The 15,720-nt window shown below is 39.5% G+C and overlaps 1 protein-coding gene across 1 annotated transcript in view; it reads left to right on the top strand.

The window, feature by feature from the left end:
• LOC124788103 overlaps positions 1 to 15,449 on the top strand; it is a 60,999-nt gene extending 45,550 nt beyond the window's left edge. The window contains exon 6 of the mRNA XM_047255220.1: positions 13,971 to 15,449. Within this exon, the coding sequence (XP_047111176.1) occupies positions 13,971 to 14,197 (227 nt within the window). The 3' untranslated portion in view covers positions 14,198 to 15,449. The remainder of the gene's footprint in view (positions 1 to 13,970) is intronic.
• The last annotated feature ends 271 nt before the right edge of the window (positions 15,450 to 15,720 follow it).

Below are 15,720 nucleotides of genomic sequence, written 5' to 3'. Positions count from 1 at the left end.
TCTATATCTACATACCAGTAACTGTCATCACCCTTCAGACCATAGGTATCCTTAAGACCTTAGTTCATAGGGCACACTGCATATCCGATAAAGATAATTTGTAAGAAGAGCTCACATACCTCAAGAGCAAATGGATTTTCTCCACAACAAATTCATAGAGCATTCAATGTAAAACCTAGAATGCAGGTATGTGGTGGCAAGAAGATAGTAATTCCTTCAGACCAAGTGCACTTTTGCTCTATGTAGGTGCTCTCTCCTCGAAGATAGGCTGTATTCTTGAGAAACACTGTGTTAAGGTGATCTTTTGGCTTCCCACGAAGACTACAGCTTTACTTGACTCTGTAAAGGAGGATTTATTGCTTTGTAAATTGGATGTGTATCAGATTCCTTGTGGAAATTGTGGGAAGTCATACACAGGTCAAACAACACGCACAGTTCATGAGAGATGGGTGGAACAACGGAGATACACACGCTTATCACAGCGAGACAAGTCAACTGTGGCCAAACATTGTATTGATACTGGGCATTCCATGAACTACAGTTATGTGAATATTCTAACATCCACCTCTCCTTTTTCGGATTCTGTCTTCAAGGAAGCTATAGAGATTAGATTAGCCAATAATTTAATGAATGGAAATAATGGTTTTAATTAGGACATGTAGAGAGGTTGTCATGGTTTCATCACCGCTGAACATACATCAATAAGTGAATCGAATGTCTGTACACCTTTGCCACAGGCAACGCATTTGTAAGTGTGTCTCTTTGCTCCCGACCAGGGTCTGTAACACACAGGCATGTACCACCCGGTGGAGCATATAAAGCCGCACCTGGCTCCTTGTCGTCAGTCTTCTGACTCACTCTGAGGATGGCCAGACGATACTCGAACGAAATATCAGTGAAAGAAATTTTGTTGGCTTGACCGCATGCCTGAAATTTAATGGACTAAGGTTACATATTTTAAGAGTTAACAGAATCTCCTGTATATGACTGCACCAAGCTGCCACATATGCATGACATGGTATGTTTTCTATGAGGCAGTTCAAGCATCTTATTGGCAGTTGAATGCATTAGTGAGAAAGAAGGGTGGAAGAATGCTGTGTTAAATGGCAGGCTAAATTGTATCGAAAGCACTTGCCTGTAGTGGGTGCTGTCGGTGTCAGTTCTACTCGTTTTGGTAGTAGTCAGTGGCAGGATGATAAATGGTACCCAACACAAACTGCTGCTAATTACACTTTTCACTGGAAAATACAGATGTGTTCATTTTCTTTTACAATGTGCCTAGCAGCGGGTTAACTTTTATTGAGCTTTTTATGGATTTGAAAGCTGATTAGCTACTTAAATATGTATTGGCCCTCTTACAGGTCTCACAGGCAGTAATTTGGGTATATGAGATATAATTTGCATACAAATGCGGTAACTTTTGCTTGCAGAGAGATTTTATCAAGTGGTATGTTGTGCACCATTTTATTCACAACGTGGCTCTGTTTCCGAGTTGGTGGTTAACTTGTGTCTTGATAACACACTTAAAATTGCTGCGACTGAACTGGGCAGCAGTATTCTTTACAGTCAGGATTCTCACCTATTCTTAGCAGTTCTTTTGCAATTTGGCCCGATTTTCCACTCGGTGGTTAGCTTGTAACCTCGTAGCGCATATGAAATTGTCGGAGAATCACATTCTGCCATGTCATTTTAAGTACGTGTCAACCCTCGCTTTACCCACTATGAACGTCAACACAGAGAATGCAACACTATGTGCCACAGATTCTGCAGTTTTACTGAGTTGTCAGCTGTCATTGATCCTTGCCACGAATTTAGACTTCAGTATCCAATTTATTGAGTGTATATCTTCACCTGAAAGAGATTCACCAACCAGAGCAGCACCAGTGGGTGGGCCTTATTAAGTGCGAATAGCAAATCTTCCCAACTGCAGCTGTACAAGGGGAGTTCCTTTCCTAAAGCTTGTACATTTGACTAGAAATGATGTGAAATTTTGAGTGCATGTATGTGTATTGGAAGTGCAATTTCTTTTTCTATTGTTCGTGCAATTCTCTTCAGTTTGCATCACACAGTGCTGCTGTGACAAAACGAAACAAGATGGCTGCTGTGTTGAGTAATGTGACTGTGTACCCAGTGATGTGTCTTTTGCATCTGTGAGGGAAATGTTGAATGTGTGTGGGGCCAATGTGTGACAGCATGTCACACTATGAGAAAGTGTAGGAGGCCGTCGCCTTATGGTCAGATAGCACCAACAAGCAGCACATCAGTGCAAAGGTGGAAGCTTTGGTGTTGTCTGATAAGTGCATTACCATCCAGACAATTGTCAGAGAGATTGATATTATTGCAGAATTAATGGGCAGTATCCTTCACATGACAAGTGCCAACCCAATAAGTCCCTCATTAGGTAACAATCATTTCAAGGGAGTGGATCGTGGCATCTGAGATGGAAATATTGTGAAAGTGCGAGGACAAAGAATATGAGTTTTTCAGGTATCTGATCACAATAAATGGCTGTTGAGTGCACCATAATTACTCAGAGCAGGTTGAGTTAGTTAGTTTTCTGTATGTCCCTTGTACCATAATTGCAATCTCTCACTAGGATGTGTAACAGTTCAGTTTTACAGTTACAGCAAAGTGTCTCAGAAAAAAACATAATGTCATGCTGGAGATGTACATGAGCTTTTCAGATATCTGTTTTTATATGTAAACAGATAGATATAGTGATTTATAGTGGATTTAAAATTAGTTGCGACTTTTGACAGTTTGGTACGCAGTGAATGTTGGGTAGCACAGTTGCCAGCGGGTGCTGAACACGGAACCTGTCGAGCTCGCTTGACTGCCTGAACAGCAAGCCGTGCAAGCTGGCATATCTATAATCTTTCTCAAACGATTTTAAAGAAACTATTCGGGAATAAACTCTGATTCTTGCAAACGTTATAACTTTATTCATGAGCTTCATGATGAACTGCCTATCATTTCATTGATGGTCATAGTTAATGTGATATTTTGATATCAGAGAAACTACTGTGCCAAATTATTAGTTTGTAGCAAAAAATATGGGTAGCCATCAATTTGCATTTGTCGCATGTTAGATCATACATAGCTTCGTATGAAATTTAGATAACATATTGAATTATTCTTTAAACTTAGAAAGATATCGCTATCTCTCTCCAGTGTTGAGAAAATGGAATGTACGTAAATGGCTCTGTCACAAACAAACGTAGGAGTGAAAAAGCCAGAATAAAATATTAATAAATCTCTCGTATCTCATAAACGGTCTGAGATACCGAAACAAGTTTTTGGCAAATGATACTGTGCAAAGAGGAGAATATTTTGACATGTGAGTGATATGCGAAACCTCTATATCTAACATGATATTCAAGCAACTACAGTTTTTTTGGTGAAATAATGTTACATTTAAAGACCATCAATAGCTGGTGAAATGAGATTTGCTGTGAGTTTTGCAACAGTATAAGTGAAGAAGTTGCAAGTTTATTTTGATACTGAAAACTGTTTTAGGATTCTGTCACAATTTCAACTGCATTACATGAATACATATCTCAGCCACGTTACTTGTCACCTAGGCTCATATATTCTCAGTCGGATTTAAATGAGCATGATATGGAGGAAGCCTGATTAAACTATGCCCTTTAGCATCAGCCAGTTCGTCGACCTAGCAGTGTAGAGACTGTAGCTTGTACAAAAGTTCTGTTAACTCTGCCTTACACAAGTTATGATCATGTTTAATTAACAGAGCATTTCTTTGTACCCAGTACAAAATATTCACTTTTCTCCGTGCATTGTTGAAGCTTTATCTATCACATCGGACTTAGTATGGCGCATTGCTCATTACTATTGTCAAATTCAGAGGAATATTATGCAGAACAACATTATCTTCACACCCAGTGTACGGGTTCTTGGACAACCACTTTTATTCAGATGTGCTGCACTGTGTTATATTAATGCGACGCAAACAAAACACTAGTTCAATATGTGATTACTGCAGAACATTTCAGCACCAGAGAATATCACTTTACAACAAGAGCTAATATGTGTAGGTGCATCTAATGCACAGCATGACATTGTAGTGTCTATCCACAGTGTGGCAACAGGGCTGCTTTACCCACCAAACTGCTCGCAGCGTAAAACTGGCTCGCCATTGGTGTTACCTGGGCAGTGGCGTCATGTGCTCTCTGGAGAGGCAAGCATCAAAAGTTGCAACTAATTTTAACTGAATTACGTACTTAACTATTTGCAATATCTCTTCTTTTTCATAAAACAAAAAACACACACTTCCTTCTATGATATAGAACAAGTTGTCAGGCAGATATACTTTCAGAAATGAATGAAAGTAGCATACAGTGGAAACATCCAGATTTTGCTCCAATGAAGAAGGAAAAGAAACAGCCTTGTTTTCGAAGAAGGTTATGCCGTCTGCCATCTAGATTGTTGAAGAGTTACCGTCACATACTATATAATAAAGGTACAGGTCATCATGTTACAGTATTACTGAAATCCTCTGACTAGAGATCAAACATAATGGTTGCAAAGAGTGTGCAACACCTGCATTTCAATACACCCGCTTGTACTGCTCAAGGAACGGTAATGCTTGTTCACATGTAGACTTTGATACCTCACCACATTCAACCTGTTCACTGGGTCTAGTAACCATAGATCACTTCCCCTTTTCGAAACTGAAGGAATCGCTGTGAGGACAACACTTCATGAGAAGTGATGAGTTGGCTGCTGCAGTGAGAACCATTTTTCAGAGTCAAATTCCGGAGGACTACCAACAATTGTACCATACAACAAGTTGTACATTTTTAGAGAAAGTATGTAAACTTGCAGAAATCTTATGTAAAGAATGACTAATGAAAGGGCCAAAGTTGTTTTTAAACTGCAATCTCAGATTTTCTCAGCACGATTGGTTAATAATGTGCTTCTGGATGTTCTGCCAAGTTGTGGTTTCCATTCTACGCACAATATTTTAACAGCTGATCCAGCCAGCTCCTTCAGGTGCTGTGAGTTTTGCTGTTATGTATACTCGCTCCCTGAACTCCAACCAGACTGTGATCTACTGTTTCACTCATGCTGCTGTTTGTAGCAGAGTACGATTCCCGACACCTGCCAAGCCCTGTGATGCTCCTTTGTTTTTCAGAGCTTGCACTGATATATTTCTTGAAACACAAGTTCTCCCAGTGTTTTCAGACTAGTGAATGTGATGACTGGTTAGGTTTTAATAAAGTAAGTTCCTGAACCAAAGTGTTATTTATTAGAATTTCTATTTTCTGTATTGTGATAGGCCACTTAATTATGATGTGTCTGATTTGCTTGGTTGTTTTAGTTGGGTATGTCGTTGATGTTCCTTGTTTCCCTCCTCGACTGTCCTTACAGTCTGCCCTATGTAAGACATGCCACATTCACATGGAATACACACACACCTGGCTTTTGGAGACATTGATTGTATCTAACATTACAATGAATATTTTTTATCTTAGTTGAAGGAAGCAAAATGCACTGGATTCCATGTTTCTGTAGGAGGCTGCTGATCTTTCCAGGCATTGGGCAAGCATAAGGTAGATAAACAATTTTTAGCATCTCTTCCTTGGTCTCTGTCTCAACCGCAACCTCTTCCTCAGAAGTTCTTGATTTTGACTTCACTGCCTGTTCAGTTTGATGATATGAGTATGCATTCCTTCAGAACATAAGTCTTAGGTGTAATTCTTGGGTTAGGTTCTCCTTATCTGAAAGTGTTCAAGCTCTGTGACCAGAGTCATTAGCACTGAATTTCTATCTGACTGAGGGTGACTGCTGGAGCTGTGGAGATAAAGGTCAGTGTGTGTAAGTTTTATACATACACTGTGACCCAGGGATCTGTCCTTTCTTCTCTTAACTAACACATTGAGGAAATGTACTTGGCCTTCTTTCTCAAGTTCAAGTGTGAAGTTTACATTTTGGTAGATGGAGTTTAAATTTTCTGAAACTCTTGAAGCTTTTTCCACTCGTGTGACCACACTACGATTATGTCTGCCACATAGCAATAGAAATGTGTTGTTTTAACTAAGTGGATTCCAGTGCCTTTTCTTCAAAGTGTTCCGTGTATAAGTTAACCATGGTGGGTGGTAACAAACTACTTGTTGCCAAGCCAGTGGTTAGTTCATAAAATTTTCTGTCAAATAGCAAATAACTAGATGTAAAAATGTGACTGAAAAGTTTTGTATAACAGTCGTCAAACATTTTCACGATCAGTTCCAAGTAATCAAAAAGTGAAACCCTCATATAAATGGGAAGACTGTATTGAAACTGACAATAATATCTTTATCTTGGAGATGCAATTGACTTAGGTGGTACACAGTCAGTGGAGTTGCAGATGTGGTGTTCATACTTCCCCACATATTTGCTGAGAATGTGTTTTAGATATTTTGCAATCCGGTGTGTAGGTGTGCCAACATGACGAACTATTGATCTTAGGGAAATTCTTTCCTTTTGTGCCTTAGTGATGCTGCAGATGTTTTAAGATCCTTAATGATGTTATGTGGCAAGCCTGACTTACTGAGAAGACTTGTGATCTCCCTTTCGCCTTTATCTGTTGGGCCACATCTATATGACTGTATGCAATGTTATTCAAAAGACTGAAAATGTTTTTATTGAGTCCACACTTGACATGAAGACCATAACATTGTGCTTGTCGGCTGGTGTAACTGCAGTTTCATTGTCCTACAGATTTCTCAGTACTACTCTTTCTCCTTTGGAGATGCTTGAATGCGAATGTTTTGTGCGGAACCTCTCTGCTTCCGGTGGGAGAGAATCTAGGAGGGTTGTCCATTAAGTCCTTAGAAAAAGATAGAAAAACAGATTGTCAGGAATTGTATTTTCTTAACATAATCCCATTTTAACTGTGTACACTTTTCCAAGTGTTGCTCCAACTTTGAAGCCATTCAGAAATTAGGATTTCAGAAGATTTTTGAAATAGACATCTGTTTAGGCAATGACATCCTTGTTCACTGTGAAAAGTTGACAGTTAGATCATTTTTTCAAGTTTGAAGACACAAAGAAATCACTGGGCATCAATTCCAGTGAATACAGTGGCTGTTGCAATAATTCTGTCTTTTATTCCATAATTTTGGGCATCGAAACTGCACAGGTGTGTACCTGTGCACTGTGACCTTTCCTTTTTCCAGTGAGGATACTTTCTGTGATATGTTCGCTCAACCAGTATGTTAATGATGCATAATAATGCCCAGTTAGTGTTTGTCCATTCATCAAGTAATTGATGTAGGTGATTCCACGTGCATCCTAAAAAACTGTGGCCATCACCTTGCAGCCAATTTCACCATATTTGCCTTTTTTTGGAGCCTGTTTGCTTTCAAAACCCCACTGTTTTGGTTGTTCTTTAATCTCTGTAGTATAGTTGTGTATCCGTGTTTCATCCACAGCTGTGTATCAGGTGCCAGAACCACAGCAGCATTTCGATGTAAAAGTTCCCAAACAGCCTCACCATTGATCGCACGATTGCCTTTATTTTGTGCTGAAAGCAAATGTGGCCCAGATTTTTTTCACACCCAATTTTTTGTGCAAAATTGTAACAGTGTCTCTTGCAATGTGCCTGTGAGTTCAACTACTTCTCATACTTTGATTTGTCAGTCACTCTAAACCACATCACGTAATTTGTCAGTCATTTTGAGGGTGGTCAATTCCACCAGATACCTGAACACGGTTCATCTAATGTGGATGTAAGGCCACATTCCAACTCATTTACCCAATTGTAAATAGTTGCAAATACAGGAGCAGAGGTGCCATGAACTTCATCTAACTCAGCTCTGATTTGTTTTTGGCATTAAGCCTTTTTAATAGAAGTGGTCAATCACGGCTCAAAACTCACTATTTTCCGTGTCGCACAATAAACACAAGCTTGTTGCTTCAGTCTACTGGGACAATGAAACCATGTGATGGATAAGGCTGCACCTTTACCACCCCTCTAGCAACAGTTGACATTTACTACCAGCAAACTGTTTTGATATTATGAGCACAATCACTTGGATTTTCTAAGGACTTATTGAATGACCGCGTACAACATGTTCCATGGAGTTAATATAATCTGATATTGATAGCACTTTTGGGTTCTGTATCTGAATTGGTAAAAACGGAACCCTTATAGGATCTCTTAGTCAGTGTGACCTTTTCCTTAGGAAGGGAAAGAGGTATCAAGTTAAAATTGATGTCACATACTAAGGTGTACTCTCACTTGGCTGTGTAAAAAATTTAAGCTTCTAAATCAATTCGATAAAAAAATATGGCCATTTGTGTCACACATTTTGATACTTGCACTCATCAAGAACCTATAGGGTACTTTTTGTTGATCTAGAATCATGAAATTTGATAAGAAGCAAGGTGTTGCTGGTGCTGGTGCTGGTGCTGGTGCTGCTGCTGCTGCTGCTGCTGATGTTATCCATCTGTCTGTCCATCCAGCCAACTGTCTATCCATCTATTTGCTCTGGAACAGTTATCAGTATCAAGTTGAAATTTGTCTCTCATACTAAGCTCTACTATCCATTGGGCCAGTGTAAATAATTCAAGCTTCAAAGTCAATGCAATCAAAAGGTACAGCCATTTGTGTGTGTCACATATTTTGATACTCACAAACTCACTCATCAGAAACTGGAGGTCTATCACGGGATCGAACCTCAGTCTAACGGCTGACATCTTTCTTCATTTTAACCTAGCCTTCTTTTCTCAATGATGCAAGGAGTTGCCAGAAACAACACTTGCTTCAGATTCCGTGCTAAATTTTAGGCCCCCTTTTCGCAGTTGCATAACTGGGGTAGGTTAGGGACAAGCAAGTCGCCGAAGTGGCACCCTGTAGAAAGATTTGCAGCAGGCCTGTGAGCCACACAAAATTATTATTATTATTATCAGAGTGCAAGTCCTATTTGCACTTTTCTGATATTTTGGAATGGGTGTAAAATTAGGCCTTTAAGGGGCTCCGGAACGCCCTATACTTCCAATGTTAAAATAACGCTTATAAATTACATCTTTCCTCACAAAGTATTTGAGGTAGGAAGTTGAACTTTTTACAGATTATTTATTGGAATATGGGCTACAACTTACGCAGGGATTTTACAAAATTTTAGTTCAGTTATTAAAGATGATTTTTTTTCAATTGTAATGAAAATTCACAACATTTTTTTGCAATTTTTTATTTATATATTCAAAAATATACAGTTTTTTGGAAAAAGGCTGTGTTAAATTATGCAGAATGTACTGTGTAACATTTACTGAAAGTTTGAAACAAATATGTTTGGAAGATCCTTAGAAAACATGTAATTAGTATGAGAAAATAAAAGTTTTGGGAATCGAGTGACAAAGATTGGATTAACTTTTTAGTGCATTCCAGGTCCATAGGATGGATTATCTTCATCCTCTGCAAACTCCTCCTCCAGCTTCCTCTTGTTCCTCCTCCTGTTTACTCTTGCATGTATTTCTAGACTCTTTACAGCCCTGTCTGCAGCCCGAAGGCGTTCCTTGTCTAAAGCAAGCATCGCTCGTTGTTGTGTTCGTAGATTTTGCTACCATTTTCTTCAGTTGCAGTTACTGCAACACTGTTCCAAAAGGTGGTCATGTATGAACACTTATCACATTTCAGTTGTATTTCACTAGCAAGTCCTACGTGCTTTATTATGGAGAGTTCCAGACCAACTTCACTACAATGAATACATCTTACACAGTTTGAAAAAATTCCTTTGAGAACCGACATATCAAATATTTCATTCACATCCGATTCGCTATAAAACATTCATAGTTTTCACTCATTGAACCAAGCTTCTTCTGTGAAGCATTTTCTTTCCCACTTTGACTGCTATGGGCAGGTGTACTTGAGAGGTTAGGTTCACTCACTTGGTTATCGTCTTTATTGTTTACAGTAATAACACATACCTTTGGCTTTCCAACATTTCTCCTTTTCTTAAAAGCCTTCAGGTGATTTCTAATAACTTTACTTTTACTCATTATTATACTTCAACAAAACAGAGACTCAAGAAACAGAATTAATTATGAATATTTTCGAGATAACGACAGAGTAAATAAACATGAAACAATCGACAATCACACCAGCGATATATATTGAACCATCACAGGTTAGCCACAACACATACTTTATCTCACATCACTAAAATGTACCTGATGGACACGGACGTTAATAATAACACCATTTGACAGCAGTTTAACAGCGCCACAGTGGGTCACGCCCATGTAGAACACATTTCAAAAAATTTTTAAAAATACTTGTAGTCTTCGGAATTGAATAAATTATATATCTATTAAAAGGCAATAGTCTGCAGATTCAGAAAATGCAAAAAAGTAAAAATTGAAGTTTTCATGATTTTGAGCCTTTCCGGAGCCCCTTAACAAGGATCATCCTTGTTTCCTTGTCCAAATGTTTGTCAGTGAGATTAATTACAGTATGGCTCTTTGGATCTTGTCTTGGCTTTTTGCACAAGTGATCGAATTTTGCTCCCTGGCATGCAGATGTTTCCAGCTGCATTCCCAAGAATGTGCAGTGTTGAGTTGACATGTAAAGGTGAAGGTGAAGAAGCTCTTCAGAAGTAACATCTAGCATTTGTCGGGTGTCACGAATTTTCTCTCGCGCAATAGCCAGACTTGCATAATGTATAATCCTATTTGCCACTGGCATGTTAATGTGAGGTTTGACTTTAACCAACATAGGTACAACTCGTTCATCTTGACACCTTGTTAGGAAGGTCAACATACTTAGAAGTCAGCCATTTTTTTGGTGGAGCTTATCCAACTCGTGTGTTCTGGAACATCATCTACCTGTAGAGCGAAGTGGTGGATCCTTAAGTTTTCTCTGCACCATTGATTAATAGTGTCCTTCCAGGTGTTCTCCTGAGTTGTTTTGATTTTATGCACAATACTTTGGCAACTGACTGAGCTTCCTTCTTCAGGTACTGTGAGCTTGCTGTTTCGAGTACTTGCTGCCTGGGTACCAAACAGATTGTGAACTGTTGTCAGTCTCATGCCGCTGTTTATAGTGGAGTTCTTTTTCAGAGCTTGCACTTTACACGTTAGGTAAGAGAAGAATGGGCAAATCCCTGGGTCACAGTGTATATAGAAAACCTACACACACTGACCTCCATATTCACGCATTGAGTCATCACCATCTCCAGAATGAGATTTTCCCTCTGCAGCGGAGTGTGCACTGATATGAAACTTCCTGGCAGATTAAAACTGTGTGCCCAACCGAGACTCGAACTCAGGACCTTTGCCTTTCGCGGGCAAGTGCTCTACCAACTGAGCTACCGAAGCACGACTCACGCCCGGTACTCACAGCTTTACTTCTGCCAGTACCTCGTCTCCTACCTTCCAAACTTTACAGAAGCTCTCCTGCGAACCTTGCAGAACTAGCACTCCTGAAAGAAAGGATATTGCGGAGACATGGCTTAGCCACAGCCTAGCTGCAGAGTGAATATCTCATTCTGGAAACATCCGCTAGGCTGTGGCTAAGCCATGTCTCCGCAATATCCTTTCTTTCAGGAGTGCTAGTTCTGCAAGGTTCGCAGGAGAGCTTCTGTAAAGTTTGGAAGGTAGGAGACGAGGTACTGGCGGAAGTAAAGCTGTGAGTACCGGGCGTGAGTCGTGCTTCGGTAGCTCAGTTGGTAGAGCACTTGCCCGCGAAAGGCAAAGGTCCCGAGTTCGAGTCTCGATCGGGCACACAGTTTTAATCTGCCAGGAAGTTTCATCACCATCTGTTACAAAGAAATTTGGTGCTCTGTACTAATAGAGCTTGACCACTTTCAGATATGGGGAGCCTCCCGAAAGAATTGCAACACTTATGAATATTGTTCAAAAGGAGTGGGTACTTGTGTCATCAAATTGAACAAGTGAAGCAGTCAGAATCAAGAACGCCTGAGGTAAGAGCAGAGACTGAGATTGAGGAAGAGAAGCCAAAAATTGCTTACCTACCATATGCTCGCACAAGATCTGGAAAGATATGTGTGGCAGACTATTGGAACAGTTGAGAAGAGATGCTAGGAGCATCAGTGACATACATAACTGCAAAAACCAAGCAGATCACCTCTCATTGAGCACTGCCTCAGAAAACCTATAAACAGGAATGGCAGTTTCAGTTTAATTAACCTCTTGGGGTTCAGCACTCAGTTCATTAGAGCATCCGTGGCCATCACATCCACCAAAGCTGGAAAAGGCCAAGAGAATTTGCATTCACAGAATACCAGTTCAGGCTCTGACAAATGAAAGAGCATCAAAGGGAGTCAAACTGCTGTAAATACAGGGTTGCCACAGGTTCTGGAAATCAGGGAGTATCAGGAACTTTCAAACACATCAGGGAAATTTGGGAGGGGGGGAACTGGAGAAATCTCATTTTTGTGTCTCAGTGGATGAAATGGTTGTTTGCTGAGGTGTCATGCATCGTCGCTGCGCGGATGCAGCTGAGTACATGCTTTTCCCTACCTACACCCCCCCCCCCCCCTCCCCCGCCCTTCCGCTTGCAGTCAGTACTGCCACCATGTCTTGCCACTAGCCTAGCAGCTGCTGATGAGAGGCAGGAGGCACGAAGAGTGATGAGTTGTATGAGAGTGATTATGTGACTGTGTGTGTACTCTCATTTTATGAAAAAAGCTATGACTGAAAATTTAATTGTCTTTTCTATATGCCTGTCTGTGGCTTGGCAATCATCTTTACAGTGAGGTGCTACCTATCCTCATTATTATTGATTCTCAGAGTATTCGTGCAAGTTTGTTGCATGGATTGATCACCATGGTCTAATTTCATCACCATGCTGTCTGCGGCTCGTGAATAGTGGGCCACATGACTGGATTTTTGCGATAGGCCAAAACTGCAGTCCATTTCTGTGGGTATCTGTAATGGATCAGGCGTACCAATCTGAAGCCACTCAGTTCCCACTAATGTTTAGGCCCTGCCTGTTGGATCTAGTCTCACCGATATGCCCGCAGGCCAGGTCTGTTTGTGTGTGAAATAATCCCAGTGGATTTTCATGGTTTATGCAAGGACCCAGGACTGCGGTGCTCCTCGGCAGGACAGAGGCCACGGCCAATGGATTTCAGGAATTACGACTGTCTCACCACAAGTACATTGTACAGTGTGGTGTTTTATAGACATTTTATTTGTTGTAGTACATTTTGGCACTTAAAAACTAGTTTGTGTGTTAGAAAGTATGGATGTTGGCAATGTGGTTAATAACCGACAATAACGAACATAGTTGAACCGGATTTTATTTGCGTCACCGATAGTGTTGGTTTACACAATTCTTCCCCACCTAATACACTTCTTTCAAGAGGCCTACATTTTTCTGATGTTATTTCTGAATTGTTTCTGGAATATTTTAAGCCTGTCTTGCAACTCCAAGGAAGTGTGTGTTTTTGTCACCAAATGTGTTTCTTTTTATTGGATTAAAATAACATCAGGGGTCTTAATGAAACACACATACCATTTGCAGCTGCAAAGACTTACCCTTGAGATCTCAAAATTTGTTAGGGAAAAATTCTAAGGCTTGTCTGAAAATCAGGGAATTTCACTTGAGGAAACTTGTGGCAATCCTGAAACAGTGGCATGAGACTGCCAGTAGTTTACAATCTGGTTGGACACTATGATTTTTAAATTACTCAACACTACAAACCGTACCAAACACACTTCGTACTAAATCATTTTGGACAGCAGGTTTATACCTTTCCCTGCCCTTCCTCTCTCTCTCTCTCTCTCTCTCTCTCTCTCTCACACACACACACACACACACACACACACGCACAAACTGCTATTTGTCTGTAATTTTAATCTTACACGTGTCATATCCTATTTAGTATTCCGCATAAGTTTGATACTGCTTTCTGTTTACTTCATATTGTTGCAGTTTTGACAAGCAGTACTACAAGCGGGGTTTGTCAATCAGTTGCAGCACAAAACTTTTTTTGTTGTTTCAGGAGCGCAGTCGGCAGGCTGCCGGTTCAACAAGAAGCCTCAGTACCGTTACACGGGCTGCCATCGGTATGACGGATCAGCTTTCAACATTGTTTTAGGGCTTCATTTCCACTTTGATGAATCTTGCTACATCTATCAAGGGCATGACGTTTTCTTTAGAAAAGCCACACTAGACACTGAAGTAAGTGTTGCAGATTCAAACACTACAGATACAATGTCTGGTGCATAAGGAGATGAAACAGACACAATTATCGAGAATTTCCTCCACATTTGTGGCTGCTCTACTGCCTTGTCCTTTGTTGCTACACTTTTAATCATATAAAAATTACATATTGTGATCAGCACAAAGTTTGTATTGAACCCAGTGGTCATAAGCATGTGCCACATCTTTGCCATTTAAGTTGCAATGTCCTTCTGTGACGCATCTCATTGAAGGGGTCCACATTATGTGTAAACAATATATTGCTTTAAAAGACTGAAGAGAACATCAGCAGGAGTTGATGTCTATACTTGAAGTATTAATATGATAAAAGACTAATTTGCAGGTATATATTTACTGCATATCACCTGAACATTTTTTTCTGTAATTGCTCACATACCCTGAAAAATTATGTCAAAGCGGAAATGTCTCCTCTGCACATAATAGGATAAAGTTAAACAATATATTCCCAAGAATAAATTGTAATTAATGTTATAAACTATGATACAGTCAAAATTTCAGATTACTTATATGTGTTCAAATGATGAGTCTATTTCTAGCTGCATTCTTGCATTTTGTAAACTTTTAATTTATATTACACCTGTGTGACATCTTAAGATGTGGTTAAAGAATGCAATTATTTGATGTGGCTGTAGTTCCTGCAAAATTATGTTCTGGTCAGAAATGTGTTTTATTAAATGGAGGTAATGAGATACGATTATCACTAGAATATAAGATGTTAACAAATGTTTTCACTTGCAAAATTATATAAAATTATGTATATATTCTAAATCATTGCTTGCAGTTATATAGGGCATCAAATATTGTTACTACCAAATAGTTCTCATTGAGGGAACAAAAGAACTACAGGTCATACCCAAATTGTTAAGTGTTAAGAATTGTAAGTGTATTTCGGAGTTGTTTTTTTGATGCTGCTCCATTTCAAAGTAATCCATTACTTTCAAGATAAGCCATGTAATAAAAAAGAAAAACTGTTAAATAACTTCGTGCGTAATTTGTTGAGAGCAAAATTATGTGCTGTGAACATGTACTTTAGTACATCTCCAGTGTCTTTGTTGTGCCTGTTATATTTATTTTATGATTAATTTTTTTGGATTATAAATGCTCTCTGCCCTTACTACATCCATTCTCAGTTTTGGAATTGTGTGTTGTGAGAGTACAGTTTGATGTCACTTTCTGTCAGATATATGTGTAGTATGTTTGCTGAAGCCTACTGCATTGCTTTTTGTGGCTTTGAGACCATAAAACAATTTTAATGAAATTTAATGGTGTCATGTCATACACAGTAATTTTGAAACCTGCTTCCTGGATCCATAATGTAGACAGAACTAAGCTAGTAATAAATAATGGCTTATTAGTACACCATACAGGAAACTTAGCTTGTTGGTTGATCACAGAAGAGACGGACTATGAATCTGAATGTATATCTGGCTGTTACTTCCATTTTTCGGGCAATTATTATGACTCTTCTGAACCATGGACCTTGCCGTTGGTGGGGAGGCTTGCGTGCCTCAGCGATACAGATAGCTGTA

Source organism: Schistocerca piceifrons, chromosome 3 (assembly GCF_021461385.2).
Source record: "Schistocerca piceifrons isolate TAMUIC-IGC-003096 chromosome 3, iqSchPice1.1, whole genome shotgun sequence".
Taxonomy (NCBI): Eukaryota; Metazoa; Arthropoda; class Insecta; order Orthoptera; family Acrididae; genus Schistocerca; species Schistocerca piceifrons.
This window is presented reverse-complemented; position numbering and strand designations above follow the sequence as displayed.